This window comes from Orcinus orca, chromosome X (genome assembly GCF_937001465.1).
Source record: "Orcinus orca chromosome X, mOrcOrc1.1, whole genome shotgun sequence".
NCBI lineage: Eukaryota > Metazoa > Chordata > Mammalia > Artiodactyla > Delphinidae > Orcinus > Orcinus orca.
In genome coordinates this window covers 62403410-62427157 of record NC_064580.1, presented here as the reverse complement: position 1 = coordinate 62427157, position 23748 = coordinate 62403410, and the positions used below count along the sequence as shown (strand labels likewise).

Here is a 23748-nt window from a genome sequence, read left to right as displayed (position 1 = left end):
GCTGTGAAACTGGGGCGGGGCGGGGGCAAAACAGGGGCGAGAGGAAGCCCTAGCTGAGGCAGAACAGGAGGGAACGAGCTTGGCCACAGCTCCAGGGCCCCAAACAGCTGCTCCTCTTGCAGGAAGACGCTGGGCTCAACCTGTGAAACAGCAGAGTCAGGGAAGAGCCTCAAGCCAGGGCCAGCCCCCAGCCCTGCTCAACAGCCAGGACTGTGGGAAGGGGTACGGTGTGTGTAACACTCACTTCAAAGGGTCTGCAACTTGTCAGCCAGGTACTGCATGGCGGCTGCAACAGGGACAGGCATTAGCAGGCGCTCCAGACAGAGGGATACAGAAGCCCGTCCCCCTATCCCCGTGAGGAACCGCCTAGCCCTGATACCTGAAACCCCTCCAGACCCGATGCAAAGCGCTCTGGGCCTGATCACTCCCCACCACCCAAATTGAATGTGGAACCGGTTCCTAAAGGGAAACAAAATGTGCCAGCAGCTCTCATGCTGTGGGCCGTGCCACAACCACTCAGAACTTGTCACACACACAAACAAACAATCCAACAAGAACCTTAGAAGCCACACCAAGCAGCAGTTCAAGGGAAAAATCAACGAGGCATCTCTAAAAGTCCTATCAGAAGGACATTCCCTAGGACTGGTCTGGTTGTCAAAGTGTGCATGCAGTCCAGACAGTACTTTGCTATTTGTACACACGCCCAGTTGTACATGCACAGCCAGCTCCAGGGCCAGGCCTGAGAGGTTCTCCTCCCCACAGGGATGATCGTCCCTGCCAGGCCCACCGCACCTGCAGCCCACCCCCACCCCAGGTGCCCACCCGGGTTCTTCACTAAGACACCGCTCTCCGGCCCTGGTTCCTCATACCAAGTTGCTCCTTAAGTTCGTCTACTTCTCTCTTTAGCTCGAGACACTAGGCCAGCAGACAGAGGAGGAAGAGAAATGATTAGTATACTCTGGCCTCCTCTCTCCTCCACCTTCTCCTCTCCCCTCCACCTTCTCCTCTCCCCCGGGCCCTCCACCCCAAAGCCGGGTGGTCAGACTGGCAAGGGCTCCTCAGTGGAAAGGAGGTGGGCTCCCTCCGTGGGGTACGTGATGGGGGCAGGGGAGGGGGAGCCCACCCATGTCAGCTGAACTTGGACCCAGATCCCACCCTCGAGTTTGGGCCTGCATTTCCAGGATGCAGAGGAAGCATTACCCAAGGACAGCAGGGCGTTCCCAGTGGCTGCTGCTGCGTTTCCGGTCTTGAGGGATGGTCAAGTGGCCCCCGGTCACCTGAGAGGGAAAGGACACACAATCCAGCTTCCCAGGCTCCCAGTGAGGTGGAAAGGGCCAAGCGGGCTCTAAAGTGAGGTGAGGCAGCACCACCCTCTGCTGGCAACCAGCCGCCCCTGCTCCGCCCAGCAGCCGGAACCTTGTCTCTGGGCCTGCTTCCCCTGTTCCCCGGGGACAGCCATTTCGCCACTGTGGTCCCCAAACAATGTGGCTCTGGATTCGACCCTCCCAGAGCTGCAGCCACAGCCAGCACGTGGGAGAGCAATGTGGCCGAACAGGACATAACAGAAAAGGCTGTTCCCCTGCAAGTCTACACCCGGAGCAGCTGTTTGCGGCACTGCCACCGATCACCCCGGCCGCACAAACCCCACTCAGAGGATGATGTGGCTCAAGGACAGCCCTCTCAGCACCCCATCTCCTGTGGGAGAAGCTGCCTGGGAGCAAGGCTGTGCCCCCGGCAGAGACAGAGGCAGAGGTTTCTGTCCTCAACCCCTCTTCCCTCCCCTCATATCAAACCCACGATACTCACCTGAGGGGGCAGGCCCCCTGGGCATGACTTCTCCCTGGTTCAGGGCCAAGGGTTCTGAGTTTCCTGGATCTTGGGGGCCTCTGGTGTTGACGTCGCCACTGCTGGCTTTTCTACGATGCATGCGCAGACAAGATGTCCCTGGCCTGTGAGTTAGCAGCTGAAACAAAAATTTCTCACCGATTTGGACTAAGGAAGTGTGTGTGTGTGTGTGTGTGTGTGTGTGTGTGTGTGTGTGTGTGAGAGAGAGAGAGAGACAGAGAGAGAGACAGAGACAGAGAGAGAGACAGAGAGAGAGAGAGACAGAGAGAGAGAGTTGTGTGATTCGGGCCAGGGTGAGGCAGGGAATTGGGAAGGGAATTGAAAGGCTGATCTCATTAGCACTTTCTCCCTCAGTCAGCCCCAGGCCAGCAGGCAGAGCTGATCTAGGCACAACAGTGGGACACTGAGAAAGCCCAGGCCCCCTGCAAGGAAGGTCTGGGGAACAGCTAGGAAGGAGGATTCAGGAAGCTGGTGAGTCTAAATACTGAGGCTTTCCGGGGAAGCTTTTAAGGGATCCCCCGACCCAATTCAGCTACCAGCCCTCCCTTCCATCCCAGCCCAAGTCTCTCAGAGGAGGTTGGAAAGAGGCCAAGGGTGGGGAACCGGGCCCAGGACACCCGAAGTGCTACCTTAATGTTTGTCCCTAGGAAAAGGAGCCCGATCTGGCATCGTAATGACCCAGTGACCGAGGGGCACCCAATGCTAACCTCTGAGGGGTGGACAGAGGCAGCATGGGTGAAGACGTGTGCCCTGGGTGCTGTGGGGGGGGGAAGAGTGGGGAGAGAGGAGGAGCATGGCCTACTCACTTGGCCCTTTGGGGCTGGGTCTCTATTTGGGTCCTTATCTTCTCCCGCCACTGCCTCAGACTCCCTTGCCCAGCTGACCACGGATTTCTTCCCAGCGCCACTGTGCTTGGACTGTTTGGTTCCCGAAAGGACCAAGGTATAACTCTTGGGTCTCCCAGGCAGCGGAATACCAGAGATTGGGGGGAAGGTGGCCGGTTCCACGGGAGTTGCCGAGATTCGCTGCCCCCGGGAACGGAAGGTTCCCCCCAGGGCAAGTTTGGATGCTTCCCGGACGGATTTCTTCTCCTGGGCTCCGTTCTTCCTAGGAGTGACCCGCGGCAGGCCACCTGCAGCAGCAGCAGAAACAGAAGAAGCAGCAGCAGCAGCAGCAGCAGCAGCAGCAGCAGCAGCAGCAGCAGCAGCTGCTCCCGGGTAGCTGGGCTTGCTGCCCCCCTTGCCCCACAGCACGCTCTGCATTTTCTTAGGGGAAGAGATGCCCTGCTCTCCCACGCCCTGCCTTTCCACAACGGAAGAGAGTCCTCGTGGAGCCGAGGACAGGGAAGAGCCTGTCACGTGACGGTAATTCTCCCTGACTTGGAACTTCGAGTGTCTGGGAGTGTCCCCGGGATCCTCGGGTCTGCTGGGCTTGGCCTGGCCTCCTCCTCTGCGGTAAGTGCTCACCGTCATCAGCTGTGTCTCACTGAGTTCATCTGAGGACTCGGAGTCGGACAGCAGCCAGGCCAGGCCTTCCGCGGAGCGCCGCTGGCGATCCGCAGCCACGTTCAACCTACGCTTAGTGCCTCTCTTAGGGTTCCCCAAGGCCCGGCCCGCTTCAGGCCCACCGAGGTGGAGAGGGCCGGCTGGAGCCGTCGGCGCCTCCCCACAGCTCTGGCCGGGCGCTCCTCGACCGCCGGGACCCGCCTCGAGGCGCAGTGTCCACACGGTGGACTCTTTGAAGGTGGTGGAGCTCTCCGGGGACGGGTACCTGCGGACGCCCAGCACGTCCTGGTCGGTCAGCTGCTGCAGGTTGGCCTCCTTGGCCGCCTCAGACTCCTCGATCAGGTCCAGGAGGTCCCTCGTGTGCTCCTCTGGGGAGCCAGGTCGGCCTTCGCGGCCCCACAGCACCGGCCCTCGCGCTTCCAGCATCTCCCGCTCAGACTGGAAGCCCTCGGGGTCCGGGTATCTGCGGACGCCCAGCACGTCCTGGTCGGTCAGCTGCTGCAGGTTGGCCTCCTTGGCCGCCTCAGACTCGTCGATCAGGTCCAGGAGGTCCCTCGTGTGCTCATCTGGGGAGCCAGGTCCGCCTTCGCGGCCCCACAGCACAGGCCCTCGCGCTTCCAGCATCTCCCGCTTCGACTGGAAGCCCTCGGGGTCCGGGAAGCCGCCTCCGCCCTTGCCGCTCCGCGGCTCCCCAGACTCGGGGCCTGGGTCGGGCCCCGGCGGGACTGCGGGGCCGGCTATGCGGACGCCGGCCCGCTCCCTGACCTTTGGGCGGACACGCCTTCCCCACACATACACCTCATCCGGGGAGCTCATGTCGCGACCCGGGCGGCCCCGGAACCGGGGCGACGGTCGATGGCCCGAGTCGCGGTCGCGGTCACGGCGGGCTAGGCGGCCGGCGCTCAGAAGGGAGCGTCAACCACCTCACGCACCGCACGAGCTCGCCTCAAAAGAAAGGACGCGCCACTTTCAGCGCGCCTCTCACGCCCGCGCCGCAGCCTCCTCATTGGTCCTGCCCCCGCCAACCAGCGGGCGCCTTGTTCGCCCGCCCCCGTTGAGACCTAACCAATGGGGCCGAGGGCCTCTGGTTTGCTCGCAAGCCCGTGGGCGGTCCGGGCAGTTGGCTGGTGAAGGAGATGGTGGGAGTGCCTCCCTCTGTCAAGCCTCTGGGCCCGCCTCCTCCTGTCCCGCCTCCCCTTTCTGGTTAGAGTCACAGCTCTGAGCCTCCGTTTCCCATCTATACAGGGGGTCGAGGGCGTCGGGGAGTGAGGGCGCCGGGCTCCAGGGGTGGTGAGGATGAAACGTCAAGATGGAGGCGCTGGATGCCTAGCATGCGCCGAAAGCATTTGCCAGCCTCCCTTCCACCGCAAGCCTTAAGACCCAACAGGAGAATGGGCACAGGAGTCCCGCAGTCAGTGATCAGGGGTCGGCCAGAGAGCAAAGGGATCGTATTTTCGTTCTGTAAGGTCTCTGTCTCAACTGCTCCATCAAATGTGGCTCAGCAGACGTTACTGGCAGGCGGGTGTGGCGGATAGACTTGGGGTTGGCCTCGCTCCATCAGCCCTTCCCCCTCTCTGAGGCAAATTCAAAGAAGAGGAAATCGCAGTGGCCAGTTACACCCCAAAAGGTGCTCCCCACCGCTGATCCTGGAGATGTGAACTAAAACCACGAATCGGGTTTCACACACTAGGTTGACAACCTTCAAAGAGCTTAACCATTCCGAGGGTGGGAGAGGTTAGGAGCAAACCCCTGTGGCGGTGGTGCAAGAGACGCATTTGGGAGGTAATTTGGCAGAATCCATTGAAAGCAACTTAGTGCCGGCACGGACTCTGTGCCTGGCACTCTTCTAAGCGCTGGGCATAAATAATAATGCATCCGCGTGACACGCCTTTAACTGTAGTACCAACTATTACTGGCCTCTTCCCGGTGAGGAAACAGGCACTGAGAGGTTCGGCCACTGGCCCAAGGTCATTCGGCTCGTGGGGATCAGCGGCAGGATTGAAACCAATCTATCTGACTCCAGAGTCCTTGCTTTTAGCCCAAGATCTTTAAAAGGAAGGAAGAAGGAATCTATTTCCTCTATGCTCCTGCAAGTCCGCTGCCTGGTACTTCTTCCGGAGACACGCTGGTACCTGTAGTGTACAAGAACACATGCACAAGGGTGTTGGTGATGGGAAAAACTGGGAACACTCCAAATTCCCGTCAGTAAGGAAATGGATGAATGCAACGTGGCTTAGCATCCAGTAGCATAAAGCGTGGCAGTCCAACGGAATGCATCAGGCCATTCTCACAGCTTTCAGAAGCATCCGCCTGACTTCCAACTGCAAGTTGCAGAACGATGGCTTTGGATTCACGTTTGTAAGTTAAATCACTTGCGTGCGTGGGCACACGCACACACACCAGTCAATCCTATGTAATGTATGAGAATTCATTTAAGTATATGTACAAGTATGTTTTAAAGTTTTGAAGGACGCACAACCAAGGCCTACCAGTTGTGATGGCGGTGGGTGTGGATAGCCAGGTGTCTCTCAATTTTTCTTGGAGCTGTCACTTCTCAGCTCCCCTGAGCTGAGCAGTACTGATGTCTGGGGAGTGGTGCCTCCCTTGGTTTCTATACGGCCCATGGGTGTTAGAATTTCCCGTGTCTGCCACCCCACTCCTACTCTGACACCGCTCCATTCCTCCCATACCTTCCTTCTGCTCCTTCCCGTTCATACTCCTCTGTCTTCAGTCACCTCTCTCTCCTGCATCGTGCTCTGGCTGACCTCCTGGAGAGTCCTGGGGTGTCTGAACCCCTCTTGCCTGTGGAACTCAAAGGCCCAGTTTTCTGGGTCTGCACCTGAGAAGCTGGCCGTGCTGGAGAAGTTTCAGAGCAGGGGAGATTGGGTGCACTGTAAATCTGCAATCCTCCTCCTCGAGCCTGCCCCCGATGGTGCCTGCCCGTTTGTGGATACCGCCCTCTTCCACTTCTCCCAGTGACTTTTTAAGTCATGGTGTGCTATTTCAAATATGTTAAAATGGATAAGGAAGGATATAGCAAAATCTCCTGCATCCACCAGCACCCTAGGAAACATTACCAGTGGATTCAGTGGAAGCCTCCGTCTTCCCTCTCACCATTTCCATTCCCTTCCTCCCTCCCCCAGAGAGAGACTCCCAGAACTTCTTCTCACCTTCTCCACTCTCTTCGTCCCTGTGGCTCTCCTACCTCCTCTTCCCCTGCATCCCATACGTCTCCAACGATGTCTACTAATCTCTGCTTTAGCCCCCTGTGCTCACCAGGATCCAATACTGCTTTTGACTTACTCTCTTGGCCTGGGGTGGGAGCCAGTGTCAGAGGTTCCTCTTGGCTTTCCCCACCGGGATAGCTCTTACCCCACAGAGCAGTGACCCAATGTGGAAGTCATTGCTCCAACTGCCAAGTGCATCACTTATCATTATCAGCTTGGGGAGTGGAGAAATGACTGCTATTTTGGTCCAGGGACCCATTCAGCTCACTGTGAACCGGTCTCTATTCCCAACTCCTTTTAATGTCAGGGCCTCATAAGCCCCATTCTAATGGGGCCCCATCATGACACTTTGGGCCTCCTGGATCAATGTCAGCTCAGATCCTGTGTCCAGTAGTAGTAGAAGTGTCTGGGTCTTTTTCTAGCCTCCGGGTACAGTCACCTGAGAACTGACAGTCATTCTCTTTAGGGACGGTCATAACCCACTGCCTTGTTTCTGGATCCTTCCTCCTCAGGACTCATCCACCTCTTCAGTGGGGCCAGTCTCTGAATTGGCTCAGGACCAGGAACTGAGCAGGAGACTGTGGCATTTTAGCGGGATGATGGCCCTCCTTCTCTTGCATTCTTGCCTTTTGCTGGCTGTCGTTGCCCCTAGGGAGCCATGCTGTCTGAGCCATCTTCTCAGCTTTCTGCCGGTCAAGCAGGCACTCTTGACTGCCCCTCTGACCTTGCTGGTCGTTACTGGAAATGTGGTCTGCTGGCATCTCTTGGTTAAGAGCTGCCCTCTGCCCTCTATTATGTCAGAATTCGTTGGCTCCCATGGGTGGTAATGAGCCCAGGTCGGGACCACTTTCCTTCCATCATTGGCATTGGCCTCCAGAGGGGAGCAACCACCAAACTTCTAGTGATGCTGGGGCCCCTCTCACCAGAACACTCCTGATGGCTTTGGTGAGTGATGTGTCCTCTCAGCCCTACAGTGGGACATAACCATGAGGCCATGTGACTGGCCTCACCTTTTCTGTCCGTTCTAGCATGTCTGCATCACTCAACCTTATTGTTCCTTCCTCTGCCATCTGCCAATCCAAGGCAGGCATTTCCACTTCTCTCCTTATGGGCCATCACTTTCTCAAAGTTTCAAAGGGCCAGTCTGGCAGTGAATTTCCTCCATCTCCTGGAGTCCTTGCCCGTGTGTTAAATCCCATGGCATGAGAAAGCGCCTCCGCTCAGCAAAACTTGCTTATCCACTCTTATATTCCTGTCCACTTGATCCAGCACCCTCAAAATCCAATCCCAGGGATATTGCCCTGCTCCTGCCAGTACAGGCTTGTTATTTCTTGGTGTATAATTTCTTTTTCCCCTTATCAGGCTCGGCATATCCCAGTGAGTTTATGGAGAAGAGATGAGGGTTTCCCAGGGAGAGGCGTCTGTCACTTTGTGGGGGAGCAGACTCTGTGGCATCTACCAGCACAGGGCATGTGTTAGCTCTTGCTAAGGAAGGAAGGGCCACCCTGCAAGCTTTGAGGCCTCAGGACGTTTGGATCTGATAAGCCAACGTTTGGAGACATCCATGCCAATATACCCGACCTACATTTCAGAGTCTGAAGTTTTTCCAAAAAGGGCCCTGACCTTCCTATAACAGGCCTGTGTTTGTCAAGGATGTATACATCTCTGGAGTTCTGCACTTACTGTTATCACATAATCTGTGAGCTACTCAGCTGTCTCTGCAGGAGGCAAGGGCATTTTGTATGCCACCAAGAAAACCCCATGAATCTTACACTTGGCCCTTAACTGTTTGGTAATGTCCCTTAGTTTCTCATTATGTCTTTGCAGGGCGCCAGTATAACAGTGATGAACAGCCGCCTCTGCCCTCCCTATAGATATAGTGCCCTCCCTACCATTCAAAGGCCTGAATCATCTCACAGGCCACAAGTAAGACCCTCCACTGGGATATTTTTCAAGGTACGTATGGATAAAACCTTAAGGAATCAGGAGGTAACCTTGTGCTAGAGATTATCCATGCCCCACATAACACTCAAAATGGTATGCTCTTTGTCATTTGGGCAGTGAGTGAGCTGGTCCATAAACCCCATCTTATAGCTAACTTCTCAGACCACTCCTGGTACCACTTTTGTTAGTTTGGGTCCTCCAAAAATACGGACACCAAGGCATGATTGGACATGAACGAACATGATGGGAGAATGGCATGTGAAGGATAAAGGAGAAGGAGCAGGAATGAGTCTTCTTCTTCAGGGTGCGATGCGGGTCTGACGTCTGTAAGAGAGACGCGGGGGAAAGGAGGGTCAGATAAGAAGAATCTCAGATGCAGTTTCGTTCTAACAGTAAACTTTAGTTCCGTTTAGTTTAGTTTGTTCAGGCTCATGTGGAGTCCCCACCCTACAGCTGCCATTTAGAGGAGTCCCTGTCCTGAAGCAGTATGCCCCTGCCATGCTCAGTCACTGGCTGGGAGCTACCCAGAGGATGTGGGATCTTGGCACAAACAATGGTGGTGCCAGAGAAGTGGCAGCTGGCACTTGCCAATCTACTATGTTCCCTGCAGTGGATCGGAGGGGCATGTTTCTATGGCCACCACAAGGAAGCAGAAGTCATTTCCGTTTTGAGTGACTTTGTGGTGGGGAGCATAAGGACACAGGAAGTAAAGAAAGATTGGGAGGGAAATGATGGGATTTTGGATACATTAAGGTTGTGTTTCTTATAGGACATGCAGGTGGAATTAGCCAGGATGCACTTAGAAATTTGGTTCTGGAACACCAGTGAGGGGTCAAAGCTAGAGAGAGATACAGATTTGGGAGTCATTCATTCCCTCAGTAAACTTTTATAGCAGTGTTTTTTCAAACGTCACCATAACCTTAGAAGTTCCTTGCATGGAAGCTCCAATTCCTTTCCCTTCACCCTCCTCAGAAGTAACCTCTATCCTTTGTCTTCATCATTCCCTTCCTTTTCTTTAGTTATTCTCTACATAGGTTCATATTCCTAACAACGTTGGTTTTGCTGCATCCTTTGGTCTTTATGTAAATGGAATCATTTGTGTTGTTTCTGACTTCTCCCGTGTGATACTGTGTAACTGAGATTCATCCCTGTTGTCGCATGTGGCAGGCACTTGTTCATTTTCATTGCTGTACACTGTTCCACCAAATGAATATACAGTAGACTCTCATTATCATGATAGTTATTTGCAGTCTATAAAGTTGCCATGAACACTGAATTAGGCAATCCTGAAACATTGCTCCTAAGGGAAATATAATTTCAAGTTCCTACCATCCGCTGGTCACAACATTTTCATCGACTGATCGCTGCGTAATCATGTTTCATGTGTGTTTCTGTTTAAAGGCACTCTATTTAATACAAATATTATTGATTCATTAACACTGACCTCACAGCCAACAGCATTATAAATCATGCCTGAACAAGGTTTATGTAACACACATATTTTCTTGAGTGCACGTCATAGTCATTTTGCACTCAAGGACACTAGACAGTACTTCAGCACTAAGCTTGGAGGCCATCTTTAATTATGAAATCACCAACAAAGAAGCACAAAAATGCAAACTATGTGGCACCAAATAAATCATGAAAAGGACACTTGCTTGCAGTATGAGACTGAAACCAGAAGGCAGGGCGTCACCTTGTTTGACCTCAGTTGGGAACATATTCCACCAACTCAAATTTTTCACAGCTCTCTCGAATGAGGAGGAAAGCACTCTGGTACTGATTTGTGGTTAAAAATGAATTTTAGCAAATAGGGGAATTTGCAAGTATGGAATCTACAAATAACAAGAATCAACTGTATCTCAACCTATGTATCCATTCTACTGTCAATGGGTAATTTGGGTTGTTTCCATTTGGGCAGATATTATTCATAGCGCTACTATAAACATTCTGGCGCATGTTTCCTGGTGCCCACGTACAAGAGCCTTCCAGGGCAGAGCTTTCCAACTTTTGGACCTGGGACTTTGAGGCCTTCATCTCCAGAGATAGCCAGACAGCAGCCCCTGGACCGCTTGGTTCTGGCCCTGAACAACTTTGTCATCTTACTCCTGTATGCCATACAATCATCATTTTCTGTGTGAGCCATAGAATCAAATGGCTGGGAAGCTGCGTTCCAGTGCTCATACTTAGGACTGAAATTGTCATCTCATAGGGAAAGAAGATTTCCAACATTACTAGATCATGCCAGAGTTTTTACAATGCGGTCATGCTAATTTCTACTCCTATCAACAGTGTTTAACTGTTCCACATCCTCATCAACATTTGATATTAACAAAGTACAAAATTGTTGTCAATCTTGTGATAGTGAAATGGTGACTCATTGTAGATTTAATCTGCAATTTCTTGATTAGTAATAATATTAGTAATAATATTGAGCAGCTTTTCATATGCTTGGCCTTGGGGATTTTCTTGTCTATGAGGTGTTCATTTAGTGTCTTTTGCCCATTTTCCCCTTGGGTTGTTTGCATATTTATTTGTGGAAGTTCTTTATGTATTCTATACTTTAATTCTTTGATGATTTCGTGTTATGTAAATATCTTCTAGTTTTTAGCTTGCCTTCCCTCTTTTTATCATACCTTTTAATGAACAAAAGCACTTCTTTTTAATTTTTCACAGCACTTTATTATGAAAAGTTCCATACAAGAAGATCACGGGACTTCCCTGGTGGCACAGTGGTTAAGAATCTGCCTGCCAATGTAGGGGACACGGGTTCGATCCCTGGTCCCAGAAGATCCCCTATGCCACGGAGCAACTAAGCCTGTGCGGCACAGCTACTGGAGCCTGTGCTCTAGAGCCTGCGTGCCACAACTGCTGAAGCCTGCGTGCCTAGAGCCCATGCTCCACAACAAGAGAAGCCACTGCAATGAGAAGCCCGCGCACCACAACGAAGAGTAGCCCCTGCTAACCGCAACTAGAGAAAGCCCGCGCGCAGCCACAGAGGCCCAGCGCAGCCAAATAAATAAATAAACTTTTAAAAGAAAGAAGAAGATCACAAGATGATCCGGGAAAGTTGAGGGGGTACTTGCTGATCATGGACCACCTTCGCTCTCACCTGATGACCTTGCTTCCCATTTCATTGAGAGTATACAGGCAATCAGAAACAAACTTCCCTCATTCATAAATAGTTTTCTCTATTTTGGATCATTCCTATCAGCATACAAGTATGTTGTCGTTTCTCCCAATTAAAGAAAACCTTCTTTTGATTCCAATTTCCCTTCAAGCGACACCATTTTTCTCTGCTCACCTTCACATAAAAACTCCTTAAGAGTCAGTGTATACTTGCTGTCTCAAATTCCTCTCTTCTCATTCACTCTTTCTCTCCTTTCCATTTAACAATTCTCTATTGAGGGCTGACAAGGTACTGTTCTAACACATGGTGCTGTTCTAACACATGGTGCTACATCACTGAGAAAAACAGATGACGTTCCTTCCCTCAAGAGCTTACATTTCTGTCATAGGCCTATTGGCAATATTTTCTCAATCTTCAACTATGTCCATTCCTTTGTTGTTGGAAATCACTTTCCTGGACCCAGTTTCAATCTTTATGGGTTGCCTAGAGTGTTGCTCCTAGAACACTCCTTTACCAAAACCCTAAGTGGGATCTTCTGCTTCCTAGAACTAATGTCTTCATTGTTCTTGGTTTACCACAGTGTTTTGATGGTACTCATTCTCCAGGTACCATGGGTGATAATTTCTTTTAAGACTTTGCATGAACAAATATTACCTTTAATATTACCTTTAATTTCATGCTTATTTGATAGCTGATATATAATTTCAGGCTGAAAAGTTTTCTGACTTTCAATGTCACTTTTGAGAATGCTGGTACTATTTTGCATGCCATTATGATTCCCAAGTCTTTATGTATGACACATTTAATGTTTTTAGTTACATATATTTTGATTTATTACATAGTAAAATTAACTTTTTGTTTTCAGTACCATGAGTTTTAACACATGGACAGATTTGTGTAACTATCACCACAATCAGGATACAAAACAGTTCCATCAGCCCCAAAATCTCCCTCATTCTGCTGCTTTGTAGTCAAACCATCTCCCCCATCCCAAACCTCTGATAACTGGTGATCTGTTTCCCATCCCTATAGTTTTACCTTTTCCAAATATTATACAAACACAATCACACAGTATGTAACATTTTGAGACTGGCTTCTTTCATTTAGCATAATGCATTTGCGATTCATCCAAGTTGTTGCATGTATCAAGAGTTCCTTCCTTTGTATTGTTAAAGAATGTTTCATTTATAGATGTATGGTTTTATTCGTTCATCTGTTGAATAACATCTTGATTGCTTTCAGTTTGGGGTGACTATGAATAAGGTTTCTATTAACATTCTGTTAACATTCTATTAACATCCATAGTGTGCACTGGGAAGCGAGTTCCTGTGATGGCTGTCTCCAGCCTGTAGTTAGCTTCACTCTCTCCAGAGTGTCTGCAGGGACACATGACCTGGAATGACTGTCTCTACTGGTCAGAGGCAGGTCCAAGGTCTAAGCTAGCTCTGTTTCCTCGAAGTGCACACACACTCATTGGTAATGGCCTCAGCTCAGTGGGGAGCAGTGCCGGAGCAAGAGGGGCTAGAACGTAAGCCTGGTACAGGCTGGGTGGGGCACTGGGTACATTCTAGGAATCCAGCCAGAGGCCTGGGCAGCAATCAAGCCCACCTTCTCCAGGGAGGGGTTTGAGGCGAAGGATTAAGTCCCACGAACGTTCTTTTCTGACCCTGAGGTCTGTGACTGTCCCATCCCACCTGTGGTCTGTCCACCTGAGCTCATGCCATGGACTCTGGAAGGGAGTCAGGGTGAGAATATGGGGGAAGGATGGACCCAAGTGCTCCCCATTGTCCAGGTGCAGTCACTCCTTACTTCCCATCCTCACTGCGCCCATCCTGCCCCTGTCCCGGGTAGCTCATGTTGGGTGGCCTCATATATGGGTCCCCTGATTCTAAGATGAGCTACTCTGAGGAGCCACCCTTCCCAATCTCATTCCATCCACACCCATGTGATCATAGGATCACAGAGTAGGATCGAGAGCCACCTCCAGCGAATCCAACATTTCGAGCATCCCGACAGCCTGTCGTGGGGTTTGGTGACTTCTGCATCATCCCCCTCCTATGTTTTGGGAATTTAAGGACAACCCTTGAACAAAACAGATCCGACCCTTGCTTTTGCTCATTCAATGCCTTACAGAACCTGGACCAGCCTCTACTCCCTTTACTCCCTGAATCACATCTTTCTCCCTCAAGGGAGATTACCCCTGATTACATTTATTCACACACAGGGACACACCGTCACCAACCTTGAATGGCCAATCTACCATCATACCCCCTTTTGTGTAGTAAAACACCGGTCTTTCGGGAAGGGTGTCAGGCACAACCACCCTTGCCTCACTCAAACACAAGTCTGTCCCTCTGAGTCTCAGGCTGGTACAGCCCTGGGTCCTGGCTGAGGGAAGGAAGTGCTCCCCAACCTCGAGTGAGGGGGAAATCGAACATGGAGTTCAGACTCAATCTCGTGTGTCCTAAAGACGCAGTCTGGGAGATTGAGCTGGGACACGGAAATATCATTTCCAGGAAAATCTGTGTCATGGGGCTGGTGGAAGAGTATTTGACGGGGACCATGCAACAACACAGACCTACTAACCACACTCGCCATAGAACCTGACGGGCCAAATTCCACTCAATGGTGTACAGACGACTCGGCTGGAGGAGGGTGGTCAGCTGGCTAGGGCAGGGAGGATGTGAATGCTTCCAGATTGGAGCTCTGGAAGGGGGTCATGAGTTCCTGCTGATGGGAAGGGTGAATGGCAGAGATGAATGGGAACCGCCAGACCCCAGAGGAGGAGGGGGGTTTGGAGAGAGCTAGAAGAGGGCCTTCGGGGGAAAGGGAGGACGTGCCAATGTGGCCAGGCAGAGCACACACAGGACCCAGACCTGGGACACTCCGCTGGCTTGACTGCAGGGATGGTAGCAGAGGCTGGCCCAGAGTCCCCACCACAGGATGCCACAGATAGCGTTCTGGAAAAGGCTCTGATGTAGAGCAGCGCCCCGCCCCGGCCCCCTACCCCGACCCCGACCCTTACCCCTCCAGAGAGAAGGCAGAACACAGAATATGAGAGGTACTTTAATTGGAAACTGCTGTGAAACTGGGGCGGGGCGGGGGCAAAACAGGGGCGAGAGGAAGCCCTAGCTGAGGCAGAACAGGAGGGAACGAGCTTGGCCACAGCTCCAGGGCCCCAAACAGCTGCTCCTCTTGCAGGAAGACGCTGGGCTCAACCTGTGAAACAGCAGAGTCAGGGAAGAGCCTCAAGCCAGGGCCAGCCCCCAGCCCTGCTCAACAGCCAGGACTGTGGGAAGGGGTACGGTGTGTGTAACACTCACTTCAAAGGGTCTGCAACTTGTCAGCCAGGTACTGCATGGCGGCTGCAACAGGGACAGGCATTAGCAGGCGCTCCAGACAGAGGGATACAGAAGCCCGTCCCCCTATCCCCGTGAGGAACCGCCTAGCCCTGATACCTGAAACCCCTCCAGACCCGATGCAAAGCGCTCTGGGCCTGATCACTCCCCACCACCCAAATTGAATGTGGAACCGGTTCCTAAAGGGAAACAAAATGTGCCAGCAGCTCTCATGCTGTGGGCCGTGCCACAACCACTCAGAACTTGTCACACACACAAACAAACAATCCAACAAGAACCTTAGAAGCCACACCAAGCAGCAGTTCAAGGGAAAAATCAACGAGGCATCTCTAAAAGTCCTATCAGAAGGACATTCCCTAGGACTGGTCTGGTTGTCAAAGTGTGCATGCAGTCCAGACAGTACTTTGCTATTTGTACACACGCCCAGTTGTACATGCACAGCCAGCTCCAGGGCCAGGCCTGAGAGGTTCTCCTCCCCACAGGGATGATCGTCCCTGCCAGGCCCACCGCACCTGCAGCCCACCCCCACCCCAGGTGCCCACCCGGGTTCTTCACTAAGACACCGCTCTCCGGCCCTGGTTCCTCATACCAAGTTGCTCCTTAAGTTCGTCTACTTCTCTCTTTAGCTCGAGACACTAGGCCAGCAGACAGAGGAGGAAGAGAAATGATTAGTATACTCTGGCCTCCTCTCTCCTCCACCTTCTCCTCTCCCCTCCACCTTCTCCTCTCCCCCGGGCCCTCCACCCCAAAGCCGGGTGGTCAGACTGGCAAGGGCTCCTCAGTGGAAAGGAGGTGGGCTCCCTCCGTGGGGTACGTGATGGGGGCAGGGGAGGGGGAGCCCACCCATGTCAGCTGAACTTGGACCCAGATCCCACCCTCGAGTTTGGGCCTGCATTTCCAGGATGCAGAGGAAGCATTACCCAAGGACAGCAGGGCGTTCCCAGTGGCTGCTGCTGCGTTTCCGGTCTTGAGGGATGGTCAAGTGGCCCCCGGTCACCTGAGAGGGAAAGGACACACAATCCAGCTTCCCAGGCTCCCAGTGAGGTGGAAAGGGCCAAGCGGGCTCTAAAGTGAGGTGAGGCAGCACCACCCTCTGCTGGCAACCAGCCGCCCCTGCTCCGCCCAGCAGCCGGAACCTTGTCTCTGGGCCTGCTTCCCCTGTTCCCCGGGGACAGCCATTTCGCCACTGTGGTCCCCAAACAATGTGGCTCTGGATTCGACCCTCCCAGAGCTGCAGCCACAGCCAGCACGTGGGAGAGCAATGTGGCCGAACAGGACATAACAGAAAAGGCTGTTCCCCTGCAAGTCTACACCCGGAGCAGCTGTTTGCGGCACTGCCACCGATCACCCCGGCCGCACAAACCCCACTCAGAGGATGATGTGGCTCAAGGACAGCCCTCTCAGCACCCCATCTCCTGTGGGAGAAGCTGCCTGGGAGCAAGGCTGTGCCCCCGGCAGAGACAGAGGCAGAGGTTTCTGTCCTCAACCCCTCTTCCCTCCCCTCATATCAAACCCACGATACTCACCTGAGGGGGCAGGCCCCCTGGGCATGACTTCTCCCTGGTTCAGGGCCAAGGGTTCTGAGTTTCCTGGATCTTGGGGGCCTCTGGTGTTGACGTCGCCACTGCTGGCTTTTCTACGATGCATGCGCAGACAAGATGTCCCTGGCCTGTGAGTTAGCAGCTGAAACAAAAATTTCTCACCGATTTGGACTAAGGAAGTGTGTGTGTGTGTGTGTGTGTGTGTGTGTGTGTGTGTGTGTGTGTGTGAGAGAGAGAGAGAGAGACAGAGAGAGAGACAGAGACAGAGAGAGAGACAGAGAGAGAGAGAGACAGAGAGAGAGAGTTGTGTGATTCGGGCCAGGGTGAGGCAGGGAATTGGGAAGGGAATTGAAAGGCTGATCTCATTAGCACTTTCTCCCTCAGTCAGCCCCAGGCCAGCAGGCAGAGCTGATCTAGGCACAACAGTGGGACACTGAGAAAGCCCAGGCCCCCTGCAAGGAAGGTCTGGGGAACAGCTAGGAAGGAGGATTCAGGAAGCTGGTGAGTCTAAATACTGAGGCTTTCCGGGGAAGCTTTTAAGGGATCCCCCGACCCAATTCAGCTACCAGCCCTCCCTTCCATCCCAGCCCAAGTCTCTCAGAGGAGGTTGGAAAGAGGCCAAGGGTGGAGAACCGGGCCCAGGACACCCGAAGTGCTACCTTAATGTTTGTCCCTAGGAAAAGGAGCCCGATCTGGCATCGTAATGACCCAGTGACCGAGGGGCACCCAATGCTAACCTCTGAGGGGTGGACAGAGGCAGCATGGGTGAAGACGTGTGCCCTGGGTGCTGTGGGGGGGGGAAGAGTGGGGAGAGAGGAGGAGCATGGCCTACTCACTTGGCCCTTTGGGGCTGGGTCTCTATTTGGGTCCTTATCTTCTCCCGCCACTGCCTCAGACTCCCTTGCCCAGCTGACCACGGATTTCTTCCCAGCGCCACTGTGCTTGGACTGTTTGGTTCCCGAAAGGACCAAGGTATAACTCTTGGGTCTCCCAGGCAGCGGAATACCAGAGATTGGGGGGAAGGTGGCCGGTTCCACGGGAGTTGCCGAGATTCGCTGCCCCCGGGAACGGAAGGTTCCCCCCAGGGCAAGTTTGGATGCTTCCCGGACGGATTTCTTCTCCTGGGCTCCGTTCTTCCTAGGAGTGACCCGCGGCAGGCCACCTGCAGCAGCAGCAGAAACAGAAGAAGCAGCAGCAGCAGCAGCAGCAGCAGCAGCAGCAGCAGCAGCAGCAGCAGCTCCCGGGTAGCTGGGCTTGCTGCCCCCCTTGCCCCACAGCACGCTCTGCATTTTCTTAGGGGAAGAGATGCCCTGCTCTCCCACGCCCTGCCTTTCCACAACGGAAGAGAGTCCTCGTGGAGCCGAGGACAGGGAAGAGCCTGTCACGTGACGGTAATTCTCCCTGACTTGGAACTTCGAGTGTCTGGGAGTGTCCCCGGGATCCTCGGGTCTGCTGGGCTTGGCCTGGCCTCCTCCTCTGCGGTAAGTGCTCACCGTCATCAGCTGTGTCTCACTGAGTTCATCTGAGGACTCGGAGTCGGACAGCAGCCAGGCCAGGCCTTCCGCGGAGCGCCGCTGGCGATCCGCAGCCACGTTCAACCTACGCTTAGTGCCTCTCTTAGGGTTCCCCAAGGCCCGGCCCGCTTCAGGCCCACCGAGGTGGAGAGGGCCGGCTGGAGCCGTCGGCGCCTCCCCACAGCTCTGGCCGGGCGCTCCTCGACCGCCGGGACCCGCCTCGAGGCGCAGTGTCCACACGGTGGACTCTTTGAAGGTGGTGGAGCTCTCCGGGGACGGGTACCTGCGGACGCCCAGCACGTCCTGGTCGGTCAGCTGCTGCAGGTTGGCCTCCTTGGCCGCCTCAGACTCCTCGATCAGGTCCAGGAGGTCCCTCGTGTGCTCCTCTGGGGAGCCAGGTCGGCCTTCGCGGCCCCACAGCACCGGCCCTCGCGCTTCCAGCATCTCCCGCTCAGACTGGAAGCCCTCGGGGTCCGGGTATCTGCGGACGCCCAGCACGTCCTGGTCGGTCAGCTGCTGCAGGTTGGCCTCCTTGGCCGCCTCAGACTCGTCGATCAGGTCCAGGAGGTCCCTCGTGTGCTCATCTGGGGAGCCAGGTCCGCCTTCGCGGCCCCACAGCACAGGCCCTCGCGCTTCCAGCATCTCCCGCTTCGACTGGAAGCCCTCGGGGTCCGGGAAGCCGCCTCCGCCCTTGCCGCTCCGCGGCTCCCCAGACTCGGGGCCTGGGTCGGGCCCCGGCGGGACTGCGGGGCCGGCTATGCGGACGCCGGCCCGCTCCCTGACCTTTGGGCGGACACGCCTTCCCCACACATACACCTCATCCGGGGAGCTCATGTCGCGACCCGGGCGGCCCCGGAACCGGGGCGACGGTCGATGGCCCGAGTCGCGGTCGCGGTCACGGCGGGCTAGGCGGCCGGCGCTCAGAAGGGAGCGTCAACCACCTCACGCACCGCACGAGCTCGCCTCAAAAGAAAGGACGCGCCACTTTCAGCGCGCCTCTCACGCCCGCGCCGCAGCCTCCTCATTGGTCCTGCCCCCGCCAACCAGCGGGCGCCTTGTTCGCCCGCCCCCGTCGAGACCTAACCAATGGGGCCGAGGGCCTCTGGTTTGCTCGCAAGCCCGTGGGCGGTCCGGGCAGTTGGCTGGTGAAGGAGATGGTGGGAGTGCCTCCCTCTGTCAAGCCTCTGGGCCCGCCTCCTCCTGTCCCGCCTCCCCTTTCTGGTTAGAGTCACAGCTCTGAGCCTCCGTTTCCCATCTATACAGGGGGGCGAGGGCGTCGGGGAGTGAGGGCGCCGGGCTCCAGGGGTGGTGAGGATGAAACGTCAAGATGGAGGCGCTGGATGCCTAGCATGCGCCGAAAGCATTTGCCAGCCTCCCTTCCACCGCAAGCCTTAAGACCCAACAGGAGAATGGGCACAGGAGTCCCGCAGTCAGTGATCAGGGGTCGGCCAGAGAGCAAAGGGATCGTATTTTCGTTCTGTAAGGTCTCTGTCTCAACTGCTCCATCAAATGTGGCTCAGCAGACGTTACTGGCAGGCGGGTGTGGCGGATAGACTTGGGGTTGGCCTCGCTCCATCAGCCCTTCCCCCTCTCTGAGGCAAATTCAAAGAAGAGGAAATCGCAGTGGCCAGTTACACCCCAAAAGGTGCTCCCCACCGCTGATCCTGGAGATGTGAACTAAAACCACGAATCGGGTTTCACACACTAGGTTGACAACCTTCAAAGAGCTTAACCATTCCGAGGGTGGGAGAGGTTAGGAGCAAACCCCTGTGGCGGTGGTGCAAGAGACGCATTTGGGAGGTAATTTGGCAGAATCCATTGAAAGCAACTTAGTGCCGGCACGGACTCTGTGCCTGGCACTCTTCTAAGCGCTGGGCATAAATAATAATGCATCCGCGTGACACGCCTTTAACTGTAGTACCAACTATTACTGGCCTCTTCCCGGTGAGGAAACAGGCACTGAGAGGTTCGGCCACTGGCCCAAGGTCATTCGGCTCGTGGGGATCAGCGGCAGGATTGAAACCAATCTATCTGACTCCAGAGTCCTTGCTTTTAGCCCAAGATCTTTAAAAGGAAGGAAGAAGGAATCTATTTCCTCTATGCTCCTGCAAGTCCGCTGCCTGGTACTTCTTCCGGAGACACGCTGGTACCTGTAGTGTACAAGAACACATGCACAAGGGTGTTGGTGATGGGAAAAACTGGGAACACTCCAAATTCCCGTCAGTAAGGAAATGGATGAATGCAACGTGGCTTAGCATCCAGTAGCATAAAGCGTGGCAGTCCAACGGAATGCATCAGGCCATTCTCACAGCTTTCAGAAGCATCCGCCTGACTTCCAACTGCAAGTTGCAGAACGATGGCTTTGGATTCACGTTTGTAAGTTAAATCACTTGCGTGCGTGGGCACACGCACACACACCAGTCAATCCTATGTAATGTATGAGAATTCATTTAAGTATATGTACAAGTATGTTTTAAAGTTTTGAAGGACGCACAACCAAGGCCTACCAGTTGTGATGGCGGTGGGTGTGGATAGCCAGGTGTCTCTCAATTTTTCTTGGAGCTGTCACTTCTCAGCTCCCCTGAGCTGAGCAGTACTGATGTCTGGGGAGTGGTGCCTCCCTTGGTTTCTATACGGCCCATGGGTGTTAGAATTTCCCGTGTCTGCCACCCCACTCCTACTCTGACACCGCTCCATTCCTCCCATACCTTCCTTCTGCTCCTTCCCGTTCATACTCCTCTGTCTTCAGTCACCTCTCTCTCCTGCATCGTGCTCTGGCTGACCTCCTGGAGAGTCCTGGGGTGTCTGAACCCCTCTTGCCTGTGGAACTCAAAGGCCCAGTTTTCTGGGTCTGCACCTGAGAAGCTGGCCGTGCTGGAGAAGTTTCAGAGCAGGGGAGATTGGGTGCACTGTAAATCTGCAATCCTCCTCCTCGAGCCTGCCCCCGATGGTGCCTGCCCGTTTGTGGATACCGCCCTCTTCCACTTCTCCCAGTGACTTTTTAAGTCATGGTGTGCTATTTCAAATATGTTAAAATGGATAAGGAAGGATATAGCAAAATCTCCTGCATCCACCAGCACCCTAGGAAACATTACCAGTGGATTCAGTGGAAGCCTCCGTCTTCCCTCTCACCATTTCCATTCCCTTCCTCCCTCCCCCAGAGAGAGACTCCCAGAACTTCTTCTCACCTTCTCCACTCTCTTCGTCCCTGTGGCTCTCCTACCTCCTCTTCCCCTGCATCCCATACGTCTCCAACGATGTCTACTAATCTCTGCTTTAGCCCCCTGTGCTCACCAGGATCCAATACTGCTTTTGACTTACTCTCTTGGCCTGGGGTGGGAGCCAGTGTCAGAGGTTCCTCTTGGCTTTCCCCACCGGGATAGCTCTTACCCCACAGAGCAGTGACCCAATGTGGAAGTCATTGCTCCAACTGCCAAGTGCATCACTTATCATTATCAGCTTGGGGAGTGGAGAAATGACTGCTATTTTGGTCCAGGGACCCATTCAGCTCACTGTGAACCGGTCTCTATTCCCAACTCCTTTTAATGTCAGGGCCTCATAAGCCCCATTCTAATGGGGCCCCATCATGACACTTTGGGCCTCCTGGATCAATGTCAGCTCAGATCCTGTGTCCAGTAGTAGTAGAAGTGTCTGGGTCTTTTTCTAGCCTCCGGGTACAGTCACCTGAGAACTGACAGTCATTCTCTTTAGGGACGGTCATAACCCACTGCCTTGTTTCTGGATCCTTCCTCCTCAGGACTCATCCACCTCTTCAGTGGGGCCAGTCTCTGAATTGGCTCAGGACCAGGAACTGAGCAGGAGACTGTGGCATTTTAGCGGGATGATGGCCCTCCTTCTCTTGCATTCTTGCCTTTTGCTGGCTGTCGTTGCCCCTAGGGAGCCATGCTGTCTGAGCCATCTTCTCAGCTTTCTGCCGGTCAAGCAGGCACTCTTGACTGCCCCTCTGACCTTGCTGGTCGTTACTGGAAATGTGGTCTGCTGGCATCTCTTGGTTAAGAGCTGCCCTCTGCCCTCTATTATGTCAGAATTCGTTGGCTCCCATGGGTGGTAATGAGCCCAGGTCGGGACCACTTTCCTTCCATCATTGGCATTGGCCTCCAGAGGGGAGCAACCACCAAACTTCTAGTGATGCTGGGGCCCCTCTCACCAGAACACTCCTGATGGCTTTGGTGAGTGATGTGTCCTCTCAGCCCTACAGTGGGACATAACCATGAGGCCATGTGACTGGCCTCACCTTTTCTGTCCGTTCTAGCATGTCTGCATCACTCAACCTTATTGTTCCTTCCTCTGCCATCTGCCAATCCAAGGCAGGCATTTCCACTTCTCTCCTTATGGGCCATCACTTTCTCAAAGTTTCAAAGGGCCAGTCTGGCAGTGAATTTCCTCCATCTCCTGGAGTCCTTGCCCGTGTGTTAAATCCCATGGCATGAGAAAGCGCCTCCGCTCAGCAAAACTTGCTTATCCACTCTTATATTCCTGTCCACTTGATCCAGCACCCTCAAAATCCAATCCCAGGGATATTGCCCTGCTCCTGCCAGTACAGGCTTGTTATTTCTTGGTGTATAATTTCTTTTTCCCCTTATCAGGCTCGGCATATCCCAGTGAGTTTATGGAGAAGAGATGAGGGTTTCCCAGGGAGAGGCGTCTGTCACTTTGTGGGGGAGCAGACTCTGTGGCATCTACCAGCACAGGGCATGTGTTAGCTCTTGCTAAGGAAGGAAGGGCCACCCTGCAAGCTTTGAGGCCTCAGGACGTTTGGATCTGATAAGCCAACGTTTGGAGACATCCATGCCAATATACCCGACCTACATTTCAGAGTCTGAAGTTTTTCCAAAAAGGGCCCTGACCTTCCTATAACAGGCCTGTGTTTGTCAAGGATGTATACATCTCTGGAGTTCTGCACTTACTGTTATCACATAATCTGTGAGCTACTCAGCTGTCTCTGCAGGAGGCAAGGGCATTTTGTATGCCACCAAGAAAACCCCATGAATCTTACACTTGGCCCTTAACTGTTTGGTAATGTCCCTTAGTTTCTCATTATGTCTTTGCAGGGCGCCAGTATAACAGTGATGAACAGCCGCCTCTGCCCTCCCTATAGATATAGTGCCCTCCCTACCATTCAAAGGCCTGAATCATCTCACAGGCCACAAGTAAGACCCTCCACTGGGATATTTTTCAAGGTACGTATGGATAAAACCTTAAGGAATCAGGAGGTAACCTTGTGCTAGAGATTATCCATGCCCCACATAACACTCAAAATGGTATGCTCTTTGTCATTTGGGCAGTGAGTGAGCTGGTCCATAAACCCCATCTTATAGCTAACTTCTCAGACCACTCCTGGTACCACTTTTGTTAGTTTGGGTCCTCCAAAAATACGGACACCAAGGCATGATTGGACATGAACGAACATGATGGGAGAATGGCATGTGAAGGATAAAGGAGAAGGAGCAGGAATGAGTCTTCTTCTTCAGGGTGCGATGCGGGTCTGACGTCTGTAAGAGAGACGCGGGGGAAAGGAGGGTCAGATAAGAAGAATCTCAGATGCAGTTTCGTTCTAACAGTAAACTTTAGTTCCGTTTAGTTTAGTTTGTTCAGGCTCATGTGGAGTCCCCACCCTACAGCTGCCATTTAGAGGAGTCCCTGTCCTGAAGCAGTATGCCCC

General features: G+C 53.6%; 2 protein-coding genes across 2 annotated transcripts; both read right to left on the bottom strand.

Moving 5' to 3' along the window:
* Positions 1-245: 245 nt before the first annotated feature.
* Positions 246-4344, bottom strand: LOC125962924 (uncharacterized protein CXorf49 homolog). Its single transcript, XM_049704510.1, has 4 exons — positions 3870-4344; positions 2652-3662; positions 1807-1963; positions 246-286 (listed from the first exon to the last, which is right to left on the bottom strand). The coding sequence occupies exons 1-4, from the start codon at positions 4164-4166 to the stop codon at positions 246-248; spliced, it is 1506 nt and encodes a 501-aa protein (XP_049560467.1). The 5' UTR covers positions 4167-4344.
* Positions 4345-14975: 10631 nt separating this feature from the next.
* On the bottom strand, positions 14976-19082 carry LOC125962923 (uncharacterized protein CXorf49 homolog). The gene is made up of 4 exons (XM_049704509.1): positions 18603-19082; positions 17388-18395; positions 16537-16693; positions 14976-15016 (listed from the first exon to the last, which is right to left on the bottom strand). Exons 1-4 carry the CDS (start codon positions 18897-18899, stop codon positions 14976-14978), a joined length of 1503 nt encoding a protein of 500 aa, XP_049560466.1. The 5' UTR covers positions 18900-19082.
* Between the last annotated feature and the right edge of the window lie 4666 nt (positions 19083-23748).